This window comes from Trachurus trachurus (assembly GCF_905171665.1).
Source record: "Trachurus trachurus genome assembly, chromosome: 1".
NCBI classification, from domain to species: Eukaryota; Metazoa; Chordata; class Actinopteri; order Carangiformes; family Carangidae; genus Trachurus; species Trachurus trachurus.
The window spans coordinates 5,472,806-5,489,044 of NC_139891.1; the positions used below are offsets into that span (position 1 = coordinate 5,472,806).

The following is a 16,239-nucleotide window of genomic DNA, read 5'->3' on the forward strand; positions in this document are numbered from 1 at the left end:
CATTGTGAAACAGTACAAGAAAAAAAGTTTATTTAAAATTCTGATTTCCACATGTTTTAGTAATCATATTGCCCATTATCTAGGTAGCCTCTGTCTTCTGCCACATCCTCAAAACTGAATTGGTCAGCGTCAAATGATTTCATCCGAGGGGGAAAATCCATGTAGTCATCCTTGCCACTCAAATCGACCTTCCAAGAGTGAGTGGAGGCGATTTTACGGGAAGCTGCTGAAATGAAGTTAAAAAGCAAAGATTGAGAGTAGCTTTGAGCCATTGTCATATAAAGATACTGTAAAATCAGATAATGGATCAGCACATTGGACATAATATTGCCTGTACATAGCAGAACGCTTCATGAGTTGATTGATGTGCGAGTCAAGTTGTGTGCCAAGATTAAAATCATGTGTAAAGCCATTGCATATCCATAACCGTTATGTGTATTGAAAAAAAAAAGTAGCACATACCCTTTGACCGTGCAGAGGGGCAAGATGATTCACAGCAGGTGCAAACAGAGTCATCACCACTATACAGCTCCTTCCACCTAAACAATTTACAGTTTTTATTAGGTGTTCAAATGCCATTAACAAAAACACCACAAAAAGGAAGCTTCCTACAACCTGTGTGTTACCCTCAGCCAACAACAACTTACTTCTTGGTCACTGGATCATAATTGCAAGCCTTTGAGGCGGGCGTTGGCGTGAGCGGCCCCTTTGACATCTCACAGTGCATGTAGAGTTGCTGAAAGGACATTGGATTTCAGTGCAACGGACTGGACACAATGACAAATACGGTACACAGCTCACTTGACTGACAGTACCTGTGAGGTGGAAGACGGGGTGACCAAATCCTTGAAAACAAGGGCACCCACACTGAACTTCTGGACCATCTTTGAGGAGCCAGTGAGGAACTTTGACTGGTAGTTCACCTTGCCATCAATCATACAGCTGCAAGTGGAGAATATGCATGTTAACTTAAAGCCAAGTGAAGGGTCAATTTAAAATCTGAAACAATTTCAATCTGACCCTTGGTTGTCAATGACTGAATATTTAGGATTGGAGTTGGGGTCCTGGTAGGCAGTCATGAAGCACTTTTTGATGTATATCCTTTCACTTCCAGAACTTCCAGTGTTGCCTGGTAGCTTAGCCTCAAAGTACATTGGCTGGCCCAAGGTGTAGCTTTTTTGACCTGTGATTTCATTTCCTGATCCTGAGAAAGAAAGATTAGTTACTGGACAGCTTCAGATACAAACTCAAGAGGGCTGCCACATATTTAGCCATTTAAAAAAGGTGAAACTATTCGATTCCTTCAAGAGCTCTTTGTGATGGACTACAGCTGTTGTGTATTTTAATGTGCATGTAATATACCTTCAACTGCTTTATAGGTCGTTAGCTATTTAAAAACTATAAATAAAAATTTATATGAATTAGAATTTGTCTTGCTCCTTTTTCCCCCCATTCCTCCCAACCACAGGTGTCCTTTGCAGCCTAGAAACCATGGAGGAAAGGCTTTGTGCTCAAAGCAGTGGGAAACAGATTTGCATGGTGACAAGGGAAATTAAACATTTAAAAAGAAAAAGAAAGAACATACCATCTTGAGCAGAAAGGACATAATTGCTCTTTGGTTGGAGTGCTTTGTAAACTGTTCCTCCTTGTAGTTTGGGATAGAAGCCAACTTTATAGGAGACAAAGAACCTGCAACAGCCATGGAGTTTATACATATTTTTTTAAGCACAATAATCCTGATTACTCTAAGACAAATGTCTCTGAAAATAAAACCCTTAAAACTTGGAAACTTAGTAAACACATTTAGTGAATACTCTTAAATCTAAACTACACTTAAGCAGGATTAAGCCTTACCTGGGATATTTACACTGTAGAGAAACATCAAATGGCATTTCCCGTAAAATCACAGAGGGTGGTTTGTAGTGGAGTGCATTGCTGATGGACAGATGATTTGAATTACTCTGTAAATAAAGATTTCAGATGGTCTTAGTTTCTCACAGTTCAAGAGAAATTCATTTTGAAAATAAAATATATCTGGGCACTTTTACTAACCTGTTTGTTGAATCCACAGTCAGTTTTCAGAAGGTACAGAAAGTAATAATGGTCTTTGGTACCCTGGTTAACAGGGCAGGTCCCCAGTTTCAAGTTTTTATAAGCATCCCTAGTCTTAAAAACCACCCTCCTGATTCTTACATACATTCTGTCAACATGACACAGGATTTCAACCAGCTTTCCTCTGTTTGCTGATTTTACTGATGGTTTGTCAGTTGTAGAAGAAGGTCCAAGTAACAATTGCTCGGTCCAGGAAGGGAGAGGTCTGGCACCTCTCTCTGGCTTGAAAGTATCTTTTGGGTAATTAGACGAAAGTATCCGTACATACTCAGGAAAGTACAATGCAGGTGTTGAAGACCCACCACCTGATGAACTCCTCCAGAATTTAGCACTGGCTTCAGGGGCTGGGGTGGGCTCTTCAGCCATCACTGCCTCCAGTCTCTCCCACTCCGCTTCGGGATCGTCCACATGCAGGCCAGGCCTAGCTCTACTCCTAAACTGCTGGCAACAGACAGAAGTAAACAACAGGAACAGAATCCCAGCCTGCATCAGCCCCATGTCGCTCTGGCTGCTGTCTCTCTCACTGAAGCTGACCCTTCCCTGAACAGGTTGAGTAAGACACTGGTGTTTCACCTGGCTTTTCTGCAATCAAGTGAGACTCCTCACAGCTGCAGGAAATGTCAATCAAGGACAACCAATGAGAGGAGGTCAAGTATAATCACCTTAACAAGCTCTATCCTTCCCTGTATTTGTGATGTGTGGTAGTAAACTGTGTATGTTGTTTAGTCTGCCCTCACTGATATAAATGGAATGGACAAAATGATAGGGACCCCTAGTCAGCAACATTATAAGAAGTAATCCTTAAAAAAAAAAAAAAAAAGATAATACAGTTCAATCAACATTTAGCTAGGTGTTCGATAAACTGAAAAGTGAACATATAATGTTTGTAAACAATCTGACATAAGTTCACGAAAATAAAATAAAATAAAATGACCTTTTCAATTCAGTCAGCAGGTGGTTATGTTTTTTCCCCATTCTGATCAGGCAGCAACAGGGATTTCCCCCCTCACATTACAGTAAAACATGTAGAACGAGAGAGGCCTACATCATTATTTTATATTAGCCTTCGGCCTATAATATATAGGTAGCCTATATAAATATATAAAAATAATAAAAAGAGACAGCCTACATTTATAATAAAACTAAAATGTATATGAATGTGCAAAATGCAGTTATCTCACAAAAAAATTATTTTGTGAAATTTGCGAACATTTCACAAACAATATTTCCAAAAGATGATATAGGCTAGTAGTCTACTTGCCAAAAATGAGTACCCGGAAATGTTGAGTACCCCAAAGTTTTATGTTAGAAATATATAGTATGGGTCCCCAGTATTCAGAAACTGCCGGATGCTAATTTATATATATTGGGCAATTAGCACAATTGACATAATTAGCATAAATTAGCATAATTTCCTATATGGGCAATATTTCAGCAAAATTGACTTGGCTGATCTGGGCAATATTGGAGTGGTTTTAGGGGTTATTGATGATGCTGAATCCATTTCTGACATTTTCAAAATTCAAAATGGCTGTCTAAACCGGAAGGGACCAGATTGAAATCCATCAAAATCGGCCCACTGGCGGTTTAAATCTGGTCACTACCGGTTTAGACAGCCATTTTGAATTTTGAAAATGTCAGAAATGGATTCAGCATCATCAATAACCCCTAAAACCACTCCAATATTGCCCAGATCAGCCAAGTCAATTTTGCTGAAATATTGCCCATATAGGAAATTATGCTAATTTATGCTAATTATGTTAATTGTGCTAATTGCCCAATATATAAATTAGCATCCGGCAGTTTCTGAATACTGGGGACCCATACTAGGCTATATATTTCTAACATAAAATTTTGGGGTACTCAACATTTCCGGGTTCACAATGGGGCCCTATGGGCTGGCAAGTAGACTATAGGCTAATTTTCAAAATGAAAAGATCGATCAAATTCGAAGGATGTGGAAGTGAATAGTGAATCTGAAAAATAATATGAATAAATGATAGGGAGAATAACCAAAGTCGTCCAAAGTTCTTATAAACAACATAGAACGTCTCTAATAACTGTGTATTTGTATTTTACATGACGTGATGCCTTTTACATTTTTTCAAACACGAAAACCGGATGTTACGCCTCTGTTGACGTCAGTACCAGGAAGTTCCAACACAGCCCACTTGGCTAGACGTTGTGCACGGAAGCTCAAGCTGAACATCCCTCGTTGTCTGTTTTTTTCCTCCACGAACAGAGCGACACGGTTGTATTCGTTTTGGTGGAGTGTCGTCTTATGTGGCACCGAACAACCTCGTGTTTTTACTTCGTATCCTCTGTTTGTGCTAGAATGCGTGACTGTCGTTTGTGTTAGCTGGCTAGCTAACAAGCCAGCTAACTGCTAAGGTTGTTTTGATTATTAATGTTCAGACCAACATTACAGCGACGGTGTCTGAACTCGGTTGGCCAGAGCAAACACACACTGAAAGTTAGTTTTTTTCCAAATAGTCCAGTGGAATGCGAACTTCTTTTTGTGTTGGAAACTATAAAGTCAATGTTCCCGTCGATGTAACGTTATACCGTGAGTATTGTACCAGCTAGCTGGTAACATAACGTTAACGTCAAACAGCAGGCAGTCGTCCTGCTTTCGCTATCGCTGCCGGGGAGCCTCTGCTGCGTCCCTAACCCCCTGAACAGTGGACGTCTGGCGAGCTGAAACAGCTCTCTGTGAACCGGATCCAAATGCGTGGGATGATGGGGACCCAGAGTAGCCCTGTCAAGAGCTATGACTATCTCCTGAAATTTCTTTTGGTGGGAGACAGCGACGTCGGAAAGGGCGAAATATTGGAAAGTTTGCAGGATGGATCGGTAGAGTCTCCTTACGCCTACAGCAGTGGTGAGTAAACATTATGGGCTTTGTTCAGTTGTTTACGTATTGTCTAAAGGGGCTACAATGACAAACACTAACCAACTGTGTGTCATCACAGGGATTGACTATAAAACCACAACGATTCTGCTGGACGGAAGAAGAGTAAAGTTAGAGTTGTGGTAAGTGTTTTATGATTAGATTAGTAGGCTAGTGTGTAGTAATGAATGCAATGAATAAACTAAACTATTTCACCACATTGTGTGATGTAATGTGTTTGTATTGTACTTGATATTTGTTTTGCTGTAAGGTAATTTTATTTGTGGACTACAGATGGAAATTAGCTCCACAGCTAAATCTGGCGTATTTACAACATGTTTTTGTATGTTCATGAATATGCAGAGTCCCATTACAAATAAACAAATAGATGAAATGAAACTAGTATTATATTGGTCTGCTCATAATTGCATGTATTGTTCAACAGGGACACATCAGGACAAGGTAGATTCTGCACCATCTTCAGGTCTTACTCCCGTGGAGCACAGGTGAGGACTTGTAGTGATTGTAGTGTATTTTTCCCCATTATCTATGTCTGTGGTCATGTCAACATATTTGACTTTTATTTCACAGGGCATTCTGCTCGTGTATGACATCACTAACAACTGGTCGTTTGATGGCATCGACCGCTGGATTCGGGAAATTGACGAGGTAATCCCTTGTAACTTTATTTCTGTTGGACAAATACATGTAGGAAACACCTGTAGACAGGGGCATATCCTGTCTGTAATATGTCAGCTGAGACTGGTCATTGGCTGTTTCTAGCTGTGCTACATAGTTTTTTACACCAAAGAATTGGATATGGACAATATATTATATTTCAGATATTTTGAAGACATGGCAAATAACGGTGTTGTTTTTCCACCAGCATGCACCAGGTGTACCCAGGATTTTAGTGGGAAACCGTCTTCACCTGGCTTTCAAGCGTCAGGTCCCAACTGAGCAGGCCAGAGCGTATGCAGAGAAGAACAGCATGACTTTCTTTGAGGTCAGCCCACTCTGCAACTTCAACGTCATCGAATCCTTCACTGAGCTTTCACGCATCGTGCTGATGAGACATGGGATGGAGAAATTTTGGAGGCCCAACAGAGGTGACTAATAATTTCTTGCTAACGATTTGTCTGATCAGGAACGTATGTGTTGTTTCTTCTACTGGTAAAAAAAACCCAAACAGGCAGCATGGTGAATTCTCATTAATGATAGTTTTAGTTTTATTTATCCAGATTCAGATGTTCACATGTATAGTTCACCTGATTCAATCCAGACATTGAGATATTTACTACATATATTTCTCTTGGCAATCCGGTGCATTGGATATGAATTAAATTCCATTTGTTCCCCCTCAAAGCAATCAGTGTAATGTTACCATGGACAATCCACCATCCTCACTGGTGCTGTTACTTTGGTACCAGTGTAGCTGTAAATGAACAGCCTACATTTGTCTCTGAAAAGACAAAATTCACTTTTTAAAAAATGAATTGTGTGCATCAGTTGTTTAGTCACAGATCCCAAATGATTTGAACATTTTTTGTCTTCTGGCTGTGTAACTGAGCACAACAAAAACAACAAAATCTGTGTTCTGTTAAATATCTTGCTGTCAGACAGATGGGTTTGTAAATGAGAGAATGGAAATGAAAGGTTTAACAAAAAGAAGATTAAATGTTGATGAAGGAACCTTCAAAATATGCAGTGCAGCTAGAAGGAAATGCTCAGGGGTAATTTAAAAAAAAATCTTCATCTGGCACATATCATGTGCTTGGTCTGTGATGTCTGAGTAGCAGCTTGTAAGAGCATACTAGAAAGATTTACTGCAAACTGTTGTATTGATGCTATTGATTTTGAGTCATAACCCCCTCTCATTTCCTTCTCCAGTCTTCAGCCTCCAAGACTTGTGCTGCCGTTCGATAGTCTCCTGCACGCCGGTGCACCTCATTGACAAACTGCCCCTACCTGTCGCCATCAAGTCGCACCTCAAGTCTTTCTCTATGGCTAACGGCATGAATGCAGTCATGATGCATGGACGTTCCTACTCGGTAGCCAACGCAGCCTCTGGCGGCAGCGGCGGTGGGAGCAAAGCCAACAGCCTCAAGCGCTCAAAATCCTTCAGGCCACCACAGAGTCCTCCAAAGAACTCGTCGTCCTCCTCCAAGGGGAACTGTAAGATCTCATAGTGAAGACAAGGACTAACGGTCGCCTCCCTAGGACCGATATGAAAGTGTTGTTGCTCCGAGAGGCCGCGAGGCCAGAGAGGAGCGTGGAGAGCTGCCAGCTATCTTCATCAGAAGCGGATGAGCTGCAAACTCACATTGACCTTTGGGAACTGACTTGGACGGCCGGGTTGTTTTTCTGTTTCCTCTGCGCTTGCCGGTGCCATCTTGTGGATGTCCGTTTACTCGTACTCTTACTACAGAGGCTCACTGTGATCAAGTGGAACAAGATTTCCCTGGGACCAACAGATGTGAATTCAAGGATTATCACTCACCTGGTAACACTACAAACGAGTGGGAGGGACATTAGCTAGTTTTTACGTGGATCAGGAATGTTTATTGGTATTTAAAGTCGAAGTTGAAACTTGAAGTTGTAAATATCCTGTGCGTGCTGTCGTTTCGGTCTGTGTGTGTGTGTGTGTAGTGGTCGTTGTTGGGGAGGAGCTTCTTGCGCTTGTTTTTGTCTTGAATGTTTTGGGAGCTTTGATGTACAATACTAATTTGTGTGTCTTATACCTTTTGCCTATCGTTGAAAATTCCCTTTATAGCCTCAAGAGTACGGAGCTGCTTCTTTGGAACTCAGACACATTTTACAGAAAAGCGGCTTTTAATTGAATGTCACGGGCATACAGGGCTACTTTTCACAGGTACAAGAGTTCCAGACTTGAGAAAGTTCAGAGGAGTAAACAAACCACTGAAAACATTCTTAGTCTAGTGCTATGTATTCTGTGAAACTGTCCAGCAGAGCCCACCCAAGGCGTCTCATTCGCGAGACAGTTTGTGGTGCTCCTAGATTTCAGCCCAAATGAATTCACCCTCCATCTCCATCAGTCATCGGTTCAGACATCTATTGACCGTCAATGGCCATTCATGCAGCTAAATTTGACAGTCTTAGTTGTATCTTTGCCTTAAATGGTTTAACAGCATGATCAATTTGAATCTGTTAACGCCTGGAGCAGTGACGAGGCTGCTCGGCGCTGAGAAGGAAACCTTGTACAAACTGACATGTACAGCTTGTTTCGCCATCAGAGTCTTCTGCAGCGGTGTCTCAGTCCTTAACAGGACGCTGAACATTTTAATTGGATTTGCTTTTTGGATATTTTGTGTATATGCTATGTATTTATGAATGTAAAACAATATTCATCTGCTAACTTTTCCGTGGCCATGTGGTAATATGTGGGACTGTAAGAATCAGAGGTGGAAAGTCATCAGCTACTGTAATATTTTTATCAAGCGATGCAGAGTATTTGTACTTTTTGCTACTTACATTAATTCTTATTTCCCAGCCCTTTTTAAAAATGTGCGTATAATAATATTAAATGGGATTCTCGTGGTCATTGTTGTTTTTTAATCCTGACAAAAAGAAATAATCTTGTAATGTCACATTAAATTTAAACCTTGTTTTTAAGTCAGAACCAAATATTTTTTAAACTTTTCTTTTAATAATTGAATAATTAATCAACACAAATGTAAACTCTCCTTCTTTCCACCTCTGATTAACACGTGCTGTATTTCCACTCAAACATTCCCAGTGTCATGGCTGTATGTATGTATGTAGCCTATGTATTAAGGTCAATGAGTGCATAAAAAAATTTTCGCTGCACGTTTCCTGCTGGCGCCTGTTTTCATGTGGTGTATGGTGTGAGACCAGTACAATAGGCTAACACAAACTCCTGAGTGAACTTTTTAAAGCACTATGTGTAATATTTGATTACCGATTGTTGCTATCAGAGCTGTGTGTCTAAAGGTTTGGATACGGAATTATAGTTCTAATTTTGTCTCCATTGATAAAACAACCACCCATCAAAAATAAAGGGTTAAAACTACAAGGCTGGCTTTGTGTCTCCATCGGCTTGTTGCGCTCCGCTGCGATGATTTTTCATTCAAACGTTTATCAAGGTCATTGTGCGAATTGTGGGAATATGTTTTGTTCCTTTTGTCCACTATGGGGGCCGTGGGTGCTCAAGTGCAATAAAAGCCGTGGGGTGGGGTGCGGTGGGGGGTTTCTGAATTGATTAGCTGCTCCCTCTGTATTGGCCAGTCGTGGATAACCGGGCACATCGCCGTGGCGCATTGAATGCAGCACGGTCAAAAGTCACCCAAAGGTTGCGGGGTCACCGTGGATGAAAAGATGAGGGGAGCTGCTTCTCATCGCCTCGGAGCTGCGCCGGGACAAAGATGAGTCGCGCACTATTGAAAATGTGGCGCTTTTTTCTTTCTTTTTTTACGTCTTCCCACCTGACCGTGGCATCTCTGAGCTCCGTGTGAATGAGGGACGGTGGTAAATTGACCGACGTCTAGACGAGGAGGACGTAAACACCGTGTTTTTTTTCTTTTGCGAGACGTGATGCGACACGCCTCCGTGTTTAGTCTTCACGCTCTCCGCCTGCACACACCGCACAGTCCAGACCGCCTCACGTTTACTTTAATTTGCGCGACAAAAACAAGTGTTTTCCATGAGTCTGCATTGCGTAAACACATTTGGATGAATCTGTCTGTGACCTATTTTTGGAATTAAAACCAACTTCTACAACAGGACCTCTGCAGGGGATCTGATTATTACCTTATTTATGAACGCCGCCTCTATAAAATCCTGTCTGGACACTTATAAAGTTGCATTTCTCACCACAATGTTTGGCTCCGCGCGCTCTGTTGTTGGGACAGCTTGCCACCGTGGCCCCACGTCTTCTTTGATGTTTTTACAATGTTTGTCCAGTTGCTTAGCGCATGGTGCTGCTTCATAAAAGTTTCAGACACTGGCCGACCACGGGGGCGGTCAGAGGGGGCTGCCCTCTCCACCTCCATTCACTCTCTCAAAGACTGATGTTGCGTCTCTCTCTCATTGTGCCAGCTCCTCGCTCGCGTACGTCGCTGTTCTGGGGCGGAATCGACGTGAATGGGGGATTTTGTCCATTGTTGCCAGTTTTTGTTTTGATTTTCACGGCGATTGCTCTATGTGGCCATATAGCTTATTTTCCATACTTATTCCTGGGATATGTTTTGGTCACTAAGTGTCCAGCGCACGGAAACTCGCTCTGACCGGTTGGATGTATTCACTTTTCTCCACTGCGCACGGAAAGCTGACTTTCATTTACGCGTAAAACGGATGTCTACCCTTTAAGGATCCACAATAGTCTTCTTCCTTTGTTGAAGACCTAAAGGAGGAATGGAATTACTCGGTGGGCGACTCATGCAAAAAGGCAACAATGTATAAAATTCCTCTACTGCTCTTGGAGGATAGACGCAAAAAGGACACACACGGGCACAATGCTGCTTCCAATAAACCTGGATCAGGATGGATATGTGTGTGTTTGTTGATGCTCCTGGTTTGCGAACTACCCGAACTGTCACTGTGCGCGAGTGTGGCAGGATCCAAAGTTGAACACGAGGGACTTTGTCCAAACAAGCTGAATAACAATCTGTGGGTCGATGCGCAAAGCACCTGCGAGAGGGAATGCAGCGTCGATGAGGTGATGATGATGATTACACAATAACTACACATGCGTCTTATTAAGTTGATTTTCTGCTTTGTCTAATTCAATAAGCTTTCATAACTGCTGTTTGTTTGTTTTGACATTTTGTGTGTGTGTATAGGACTGTGCGGACTTTGAGAAATGCTGCACCAACGTGTGTGGTCTCAACAGCTGTGTGGCAGCACGTTTCTCTGACGGCACGCCTGCACAGCCGGACGGGCTGTCCGGAGGAGAAGGAGACAACGCCCCCACCTCCACGGCTACCTGCGAGGGCTTCATCTGCAGCCAGCAGGGAGCAACCTGTGACATCTGGGATGGCCAGCCCATCTGCAAGTGCCAGGACCGGTGTGAGAAGGAGCCAAACTTCACCTGTGCTTCGGACGGCCTCACCTATTTCAACCGTTGCTACATGGACGCAGAGGCCTGCATCCGTGGGGTGTCTCTGACCGTGGTCGCCTGTCGTTTCTACCTGGCCGGGCCTCCCACCAGTCCACTGCCTCAGGACACCACGGCCAATCCCACGCCTACATCCTCCCAGGAGGACCCCATGCCCCCCACGCTGTACTCAAACCCTCACCATCAGTCCATCTACGTGGGCGGCACGGTCAGCTTCCACTGTGATGTCGTCGGAGTCCCCAGGCCTGATGTGACATGGGAGAAGCAGAGCGAACGGCGAGAACGTCTGGTCATGAGGCCTGACCAGATGTATGGCAACGTGGTTATCACCAACATAGGGCAGCTGGTCATTTACAACGCCCAGGTGTGGGACACCGGGATCTACACCTGCATCGCACGCAACTCTGCAGGAGTTCTTCGTGCGGACTACCCTCTGTCTGTCATCCGCAGAGCTGGCGATGACTTCTCCGAAGATCCCGAGATGCCCATGGGGAGGCCGTTCTCTCCGGCAGACTGCCTGGCTGAGGTGGACACCAGAGTGTGCAGCGGAGAACGCCACGTGGACTGGTTTTATGATAGCAAGCTCGGCACCTGCATGGCCTTCGGCAACGGCGGATGTGATGACAGTCGCAACCGGTTTGAGACGTTCGAGGAGTGCAAGGCCTCTTGTCAGAGGGAGGGCATGGGCATCTGCTCCCTACCCGCTGTTCAGGGCCCCTGCAAATCCTGGGAGGCACGTTGGGCCTGGAATTCCGTCATGAAACAGTGCCAGGCCTTCGTCTACGGCAGCTGCCACGGGAACGCCAACAACTTTCTCACAAAAAAGGAGTGTGAAGCAAACTGCCCACAGCCCAAAAAGAAACCTTGCAAGACCTGTAAAGTGAAGGGGAAAATGGTGCCCAGCTTATGTCGAAGTGACTTTGCCATCGTGGGGCGGCTGACGGAGCTGGTGGAGGATCTGGACTCCGGGTTGGCCCGCTTCAGCTTGGACGAGGTCCTGAGAGATGAGAAGATGGGACTGACTTTCTTCAATACCAAACACCTGGAAGTGACTATTGCCAAGATTGACTGGAGCTGCCCCTGCCCCAACATCACCATGGAGGAAAACCCTTTGCTGGTGATGGGAGTGGTGCAGGATGGGATGGCCATCATCCAATCAGACAGCTACGTCAGAGCCATAACTGAGCGCCGGCTCAAGAGGCTACGTGAGGTTCTGGCCAAAAAGGCCTGCGGGGCATCGTAAACCTCCCACCTACATAGACCCGTTTGCCCACCTCTACCTTTAGCACTGAAGATAAGCATCAGCATTGCCACAAGGATAGTAATTTAATAACGATTCTTTCAAATCAAAAGACAAAAATGTTAAATACGGTATGTTAATGACATCCACAGATCTTTTTTGTATTTACAATACATATTCATTACAACACAGGTTGTATTACATTCCAGATGTGTTGTGAGCCCATTTATATTAGTGCTGAAATGCGCTTTTAAATAAGCTGAAATATAGATATTCTTCCTTAACATGTATTCTGTATGTTTGTATTGTAAAAATAAGACTGTAGCCAGAATAGCAGCCACACAAGTCGAGCAGAAACACCAAGCTGGTGATGCTTAAGAAATAGACACCTACAGTATATCACATCTACATTATGTTTTTCTATTGTTTGTGTTATTGTATTATGTTTGTTTTGTATTGGGCTCTTTATATTAGACTTTTACATAGGTGTTTCATATAGATTCCCTTGTGTTGTTATACTGTCAAGATCTAATCTACAGCACTTCTGCTAATGTAGTTTTACTGCCAGTCTCTGCAAACTGAATAAGAAATTAAAAGGGAGTAGGTGGCTGTTGTAAGTTAAATGTGGAACACAACCAATGTATGAGCCTTATTCATTTTACTCAAGTGTGCAATATAATAGATGAGAGTGTAACATTTCAGATTAAATGGTTTTTGTTTTATCTAAAGTCAGTGTGCATTGGAATATTGAGAAACATGATTCAGTTACAGTTCTGGAAAATTTGGCAATGTATCTGAGCTTCAAGTCTAAGTTAAGGCGCTTTGACCATCCTGCTCCGAACGTGGTCCCCATCCAGGAGACACTTCACACCAGGCTCTCCTTCCTGAACAGAAGACACTTGTTGTTTGCCGGCATGTCCACCTTGGAAAGACAAGATCATAAATAATGCATTAGTAAACCAATAATAATAATAATAATAATAATAATAATAATAATAATAATAATCCCATAACTAGTGTTTATGCCCTGAGCTGTTTACTTACAAGCCTCTCCAGGTATAAACCATTTCTTTGTGCTAAAGAGCTCAGGAGGGAGATATCTCGGAGTCCCCACTTTGGATTCCTGCAAGACAGACAAAAAAAAAAAACATGGCTCTGAATTGTACCCACTGTCACAGCTGCTTTAGTTATTATCAGTGATGACAAAACATAAATCACAATGATTTAGCATTTAGTCTCTATTATAAAGCAAACACTCATCATTAATGCAGTTTTATTCTAATTTAATCTAAATATAAATAACATCTGAGAAATGCATAGTTAGCTGTGTGTCTGTGAAGAAAAGATTAGGACCATGATTTTTTTTTTTTTTCAAATTTCTTCCTTAACTTTAAACATTGAGTATTTTACCTCTGTCGTAGGCTGTAGTCAAAGTCAATGTTGCTCTGTGGGGTGATCTGTCCGTTCACTGCATAGGGCTGAAGAAACAATGACAACCAAACATGTGACCTGACATGAACTGTTAACAACCACATGTTTACTGTTGATAGTAGCATGTAATATGCTATGTGCTTCTTTATGACACAAAATGTCTTTCACTCACCCCATATGTCATTAGAAGACCTTGTGGCTTTAACAGTGCTCCAGCCCCATTGAATAAACCCTAGAAGAAAAAAAAGCAATGGCTTCAGGCACTAGCATCCCATAATATGCAGTGGGGGGCTGAGTGGCAGGAAGAACAACTACTGCACTGCCTTGGTCTCTTTCATACACTGGAAGACCTGAGGCTGATGTTGTAAATGGGCAGTAATTATGAATCAAAATGGTGGGAGAGTATACACAAGCATACTGCATATTCCAATCTATTTCCTGCAACAGGAACAGCAGGACCAGAACAAAATCTGAAAATATGCTCCATGTAACTTGAAATAAGAAATAACACAATTTTCTCTCACAAATGAGCAATAAAATCCAGCTTGTAGGTGCTTTTACGTGCACTCACAGGTTTTTACTGCTACAGCTTTACTCAGTCAGGACTGAGCAATAAGGGATGATGGCTAATGTTTGCCAAATTAAGTTAGATATTGCTGTGTAACTGACATTATTGGGTGTGGGTATGACTGTTCCTGAGCTGTTTACTGTAGCAAAAGTAACAAAGGATTGCTGGTTGTTGGTAAAGAGAAAATTATCAAAATAATACCATCAGGCTGTATAATGCTTCGGGCAAAGGAAGTGGCTCCTGAACTGGACTGATTTAATTATTACTATATAACAACTAGTATTAGTATTATCATTATAACTAATGAGCTGCTGAACATCTGAAAGGGCGATATATACAGCTCTGGAAAAAATTAAGAGACCACTCCCAAAATGATCAGTTTCTCTCGTTTTACTATTTATAAGCATGTGTTAGATAATAAAACAAAAAATGTTTAATTTAAATTTTACTCAATCAACTACCGACAACATTTCTCCCAAAATTGAAATAAAAATATTGTCATTTAGAGCTTTTATTGGCTAATGACTAAACTAGTCTAAATAACAAAAAATATCAAGTCTTTTCAGACCTTGAATAATAATAATGCAAAGAAAACATGTTCATATTTATTCCTAAACAACACAGCAAGAATATTTTAACTCAGGAAGAGTTTATAAATCAGTTTTTGTGGGATAATGTCGATGTTTAATCCCAGCAGTGGTTTTTATATAAAATCAGATGTGGTTCAGGTGATGACCTCATCAGTGTCTCATTAAGTAGAATGAGTTGTGTTTGTGTTGGTATTAAAAAAAGAAAAGAAAAGAATGACTGTCATACATGTAGAGATGCTTTTAAGAAACATTTGTGAAAGTGGTCTCTGCATATCGATAATGTCTTCCTCCCTGTTCTGAGGGGGCTTTGCTTTGATAATGAATATGTGCTACTTTAGCACAATATACAAACACAAAATAAAGAGAAACTCAAGCCCCTTATAAGTAGGATTTAAGAACAGATAATAATGGAGGTGCTGACATGGCCTTCAACACATCTGTTCATGTTGTGCTTTATTACCAAACACATGTGCATTATTATCACCCCATCACAAACGAGTGAAAGTCCAGTAGGGCCTCAGGTCGTGGGTTGGTTGGGATCATAGGACCAATGGCAGCAGTTTGTTTGGTGCATGTGGGCGTCCTACCTCAGTACATGCTATTGGAGAAATGTGGATCATGTTGATGTTGACTATCAGATCAAGGCTCTCATCCGGGATCCCTCCCCAGTACTGATGGGGCAGAGAAGCATCCAGGTGGATGGCAGGCTTCACATTGTGCAGCTGGTAGTGAGCTCTGTACGCTTCTATACTGAAAATGGAGACAAAAGACGTTATTGTTAATGCGCGCACCCGCCGACAATACACTTACCAGCACAGTCTGCCTGTATGATCTGCACCTAGCTGCTATAAGGAAGATTTGGTATTTAGTTGCCCCACTTTAAAATCATATACTATATAGGCTGATGTTAAGTTTACTACGCACATATTGATTATTTTCCCCAAATACCTGCAGTTTACCAGAGATATCGATAAAACAGCCTGCGTTTACCTGTCCAGAGACTGGTGGTCGTACTCTGACGGCTGCCACGTTATATTCCGCAGGGCCTGAGCAAAGTGTGTGACATGCTGTCCGGTACCGGAGGAGATCTCCAGAGCCTGCAGGGCTCTCCCGGTGTGGACGCTGTCCCGGAGCACCGCCAGGATGGGCTCCTTGTTCCTCTCCGCGGCCGCAGCGCTCAGCATCGTCTCTCCGCCCGGGTACAACCGTCGACTTATCCGGTACAGCTTATGCAACCACTGCAGCAAACCTGAGTAACGTCGCTCCAGGTTGACTTTAACTCAACACCACCTCCGAATGTTTTGTTTTCCCACT

At 42.5% G+C, this 16,239-nt stretch overlaps 4 protein-coding genes across 4 annotated transcripts; 2 read left to right on the plus strand and 2 right to left on the minus strand.

Moving 5' to 3' along the window:
* Positions 1-56: 56 nt before the first annotated feature.
* zp3c (zona pellucida glycoprotein 3c) lies at positions 57-2,064 on the minus strand (the record flags this gene model as incomplete). Its single annotated transcript, XM_083981160.1, has 8 exons — positions 2,053-2,064; positions 1,855-1,961; positions 1,586-1,689; positions 1,021-1,204; positions 816-942; positions 648-736; positions 463-539; positions 57-226 (listed from the first exon to the last, which is right to left on the minus strand). The coding sequence occupies exons 2-8, from the start codon at positions 1,890-1,892 to the stop codon at positions 57-59; spliced, it is 789 nt and encodes a 262-aa protein (XP_083837286.1). The 5' UTR covers positions 1,893-1,961; positions 2,053-2,064.
* Positions 2,065-4,272: 2,208 nt separating this feature from the next.
* On the plus strand, positions 4,273-9,015 carry LOC310988689 (ras-related protein Rab-40C-like). Its single transcript, XM_083975374.1, has 6 exons — positions 4,273-4,993; positions 5,085-5,145; positions 5,448-5,508; positions 5,594-5,671; positions 5,889-6,111; positions 6,893-9,015. Exons 1-6 carry the CDS (start codon positions 4,840-4,842, stop codon positions 7,189-7,191), a joined length of 876 nt encoding a protein of 291 aa, XP_083831500.1. The 5' UTR covers positions 4,273-4,839; the 3' UTR covers positions 7,192-9,015.
* Positions 9,016-10,433: 1,418 nt separating this feature from the next.
* On the plus strand, positions 10,434-12,340 carry wfikkn1 (WAP, follistatin/kazal, immunoglobulin, kunitz and netrin domain containing 1; the record flags this gene model as incomplete). The annotated part of the gene is made up of 2 exons (XM_083975191.1): positions 10,434-10,697; positions 10,822-12,340. 2 exons carry the CDS (start codon positions 10,434-10,436, stop codon positions 12,337-12,339), a joined length of 1,782 nt encoding a protein of 593 aa, XP_083831317.1. The 3' UTR covers position 12,340.
* A 63-nt stretch (positions 12,341-12,403) lies between these two features.
* On the minus strand, positions 12,404-16,223 carry mettl26 (methyltransferase like 26). The gene is made up of 6 exons (XM_083975420.1): positions 15,916-16,223; positions 15,513-15,675; positions 13,940-13,999; positions 13,747-13,814; positions 13,381-13,459; positions 12,404-13,258 (listed from the first exon to the last, which is right to left on the minus strand). The coding sequence occupies exons 1-6, from the start codon at positions 16,107-16,109 to the stop codon at positions 13,202-13,204; spliced, it is 621 nt and encodes a 206-aa protein (XP_083831546.1). The 5' UTR covers positions 16,110-16,223; the 3' UTR covers positions 12,404-13,201.
* Between the last annotated feature and the right edge of the window lie 16 nt (positions 16,224-16,239).

Bases quoted from the DNA above. Each gene is read 5' to 3' on its own strand.
- LOC310988689 (XM_083975374.1), top strand. From the start codon at position 4,840: ATGCGTGGGATGATGGGGACCCAGAGTAGCCCTGTCAAGAGCTATGAC. The intron at 5,146-5,447 runs GTAAGTGTTTTA...ATTGTTCAACAG, and splicing joins AGAGTAAAGTTAGAGTTGTG to GGACACATCAGGACAAGGTA. The intron at 6,112-6,892 runs GTGACTAATAAT...TTCCTTCTCCAG, and splicing joins ATTTTGGAGGCCCAACAGAG to TCTTCAGCCTCCAAGACTTG.
- mettl26 (XM_083975420.1), bottom strand. From the start codon at position 16,109: ATGCTGAGCGCTGCGGCCGCGGAGAGGAACAAGGAGCCCATCCTGGCG. The intron at 15,676-15,915 runs GTAAACGCAGGC...CTCCATTTTCAG, and splicing joins GACCACCAGTCTCTGGACAG to TATAGAAGCGTACAGAGCTC. The intron at 13,259-13,380 runs GTAAGTAAACAG...TGTCTTTCCAAG, and splicing joins GTTTATACCTGGAGAGGCTT to GTGGACATGCCGGCAAACAA.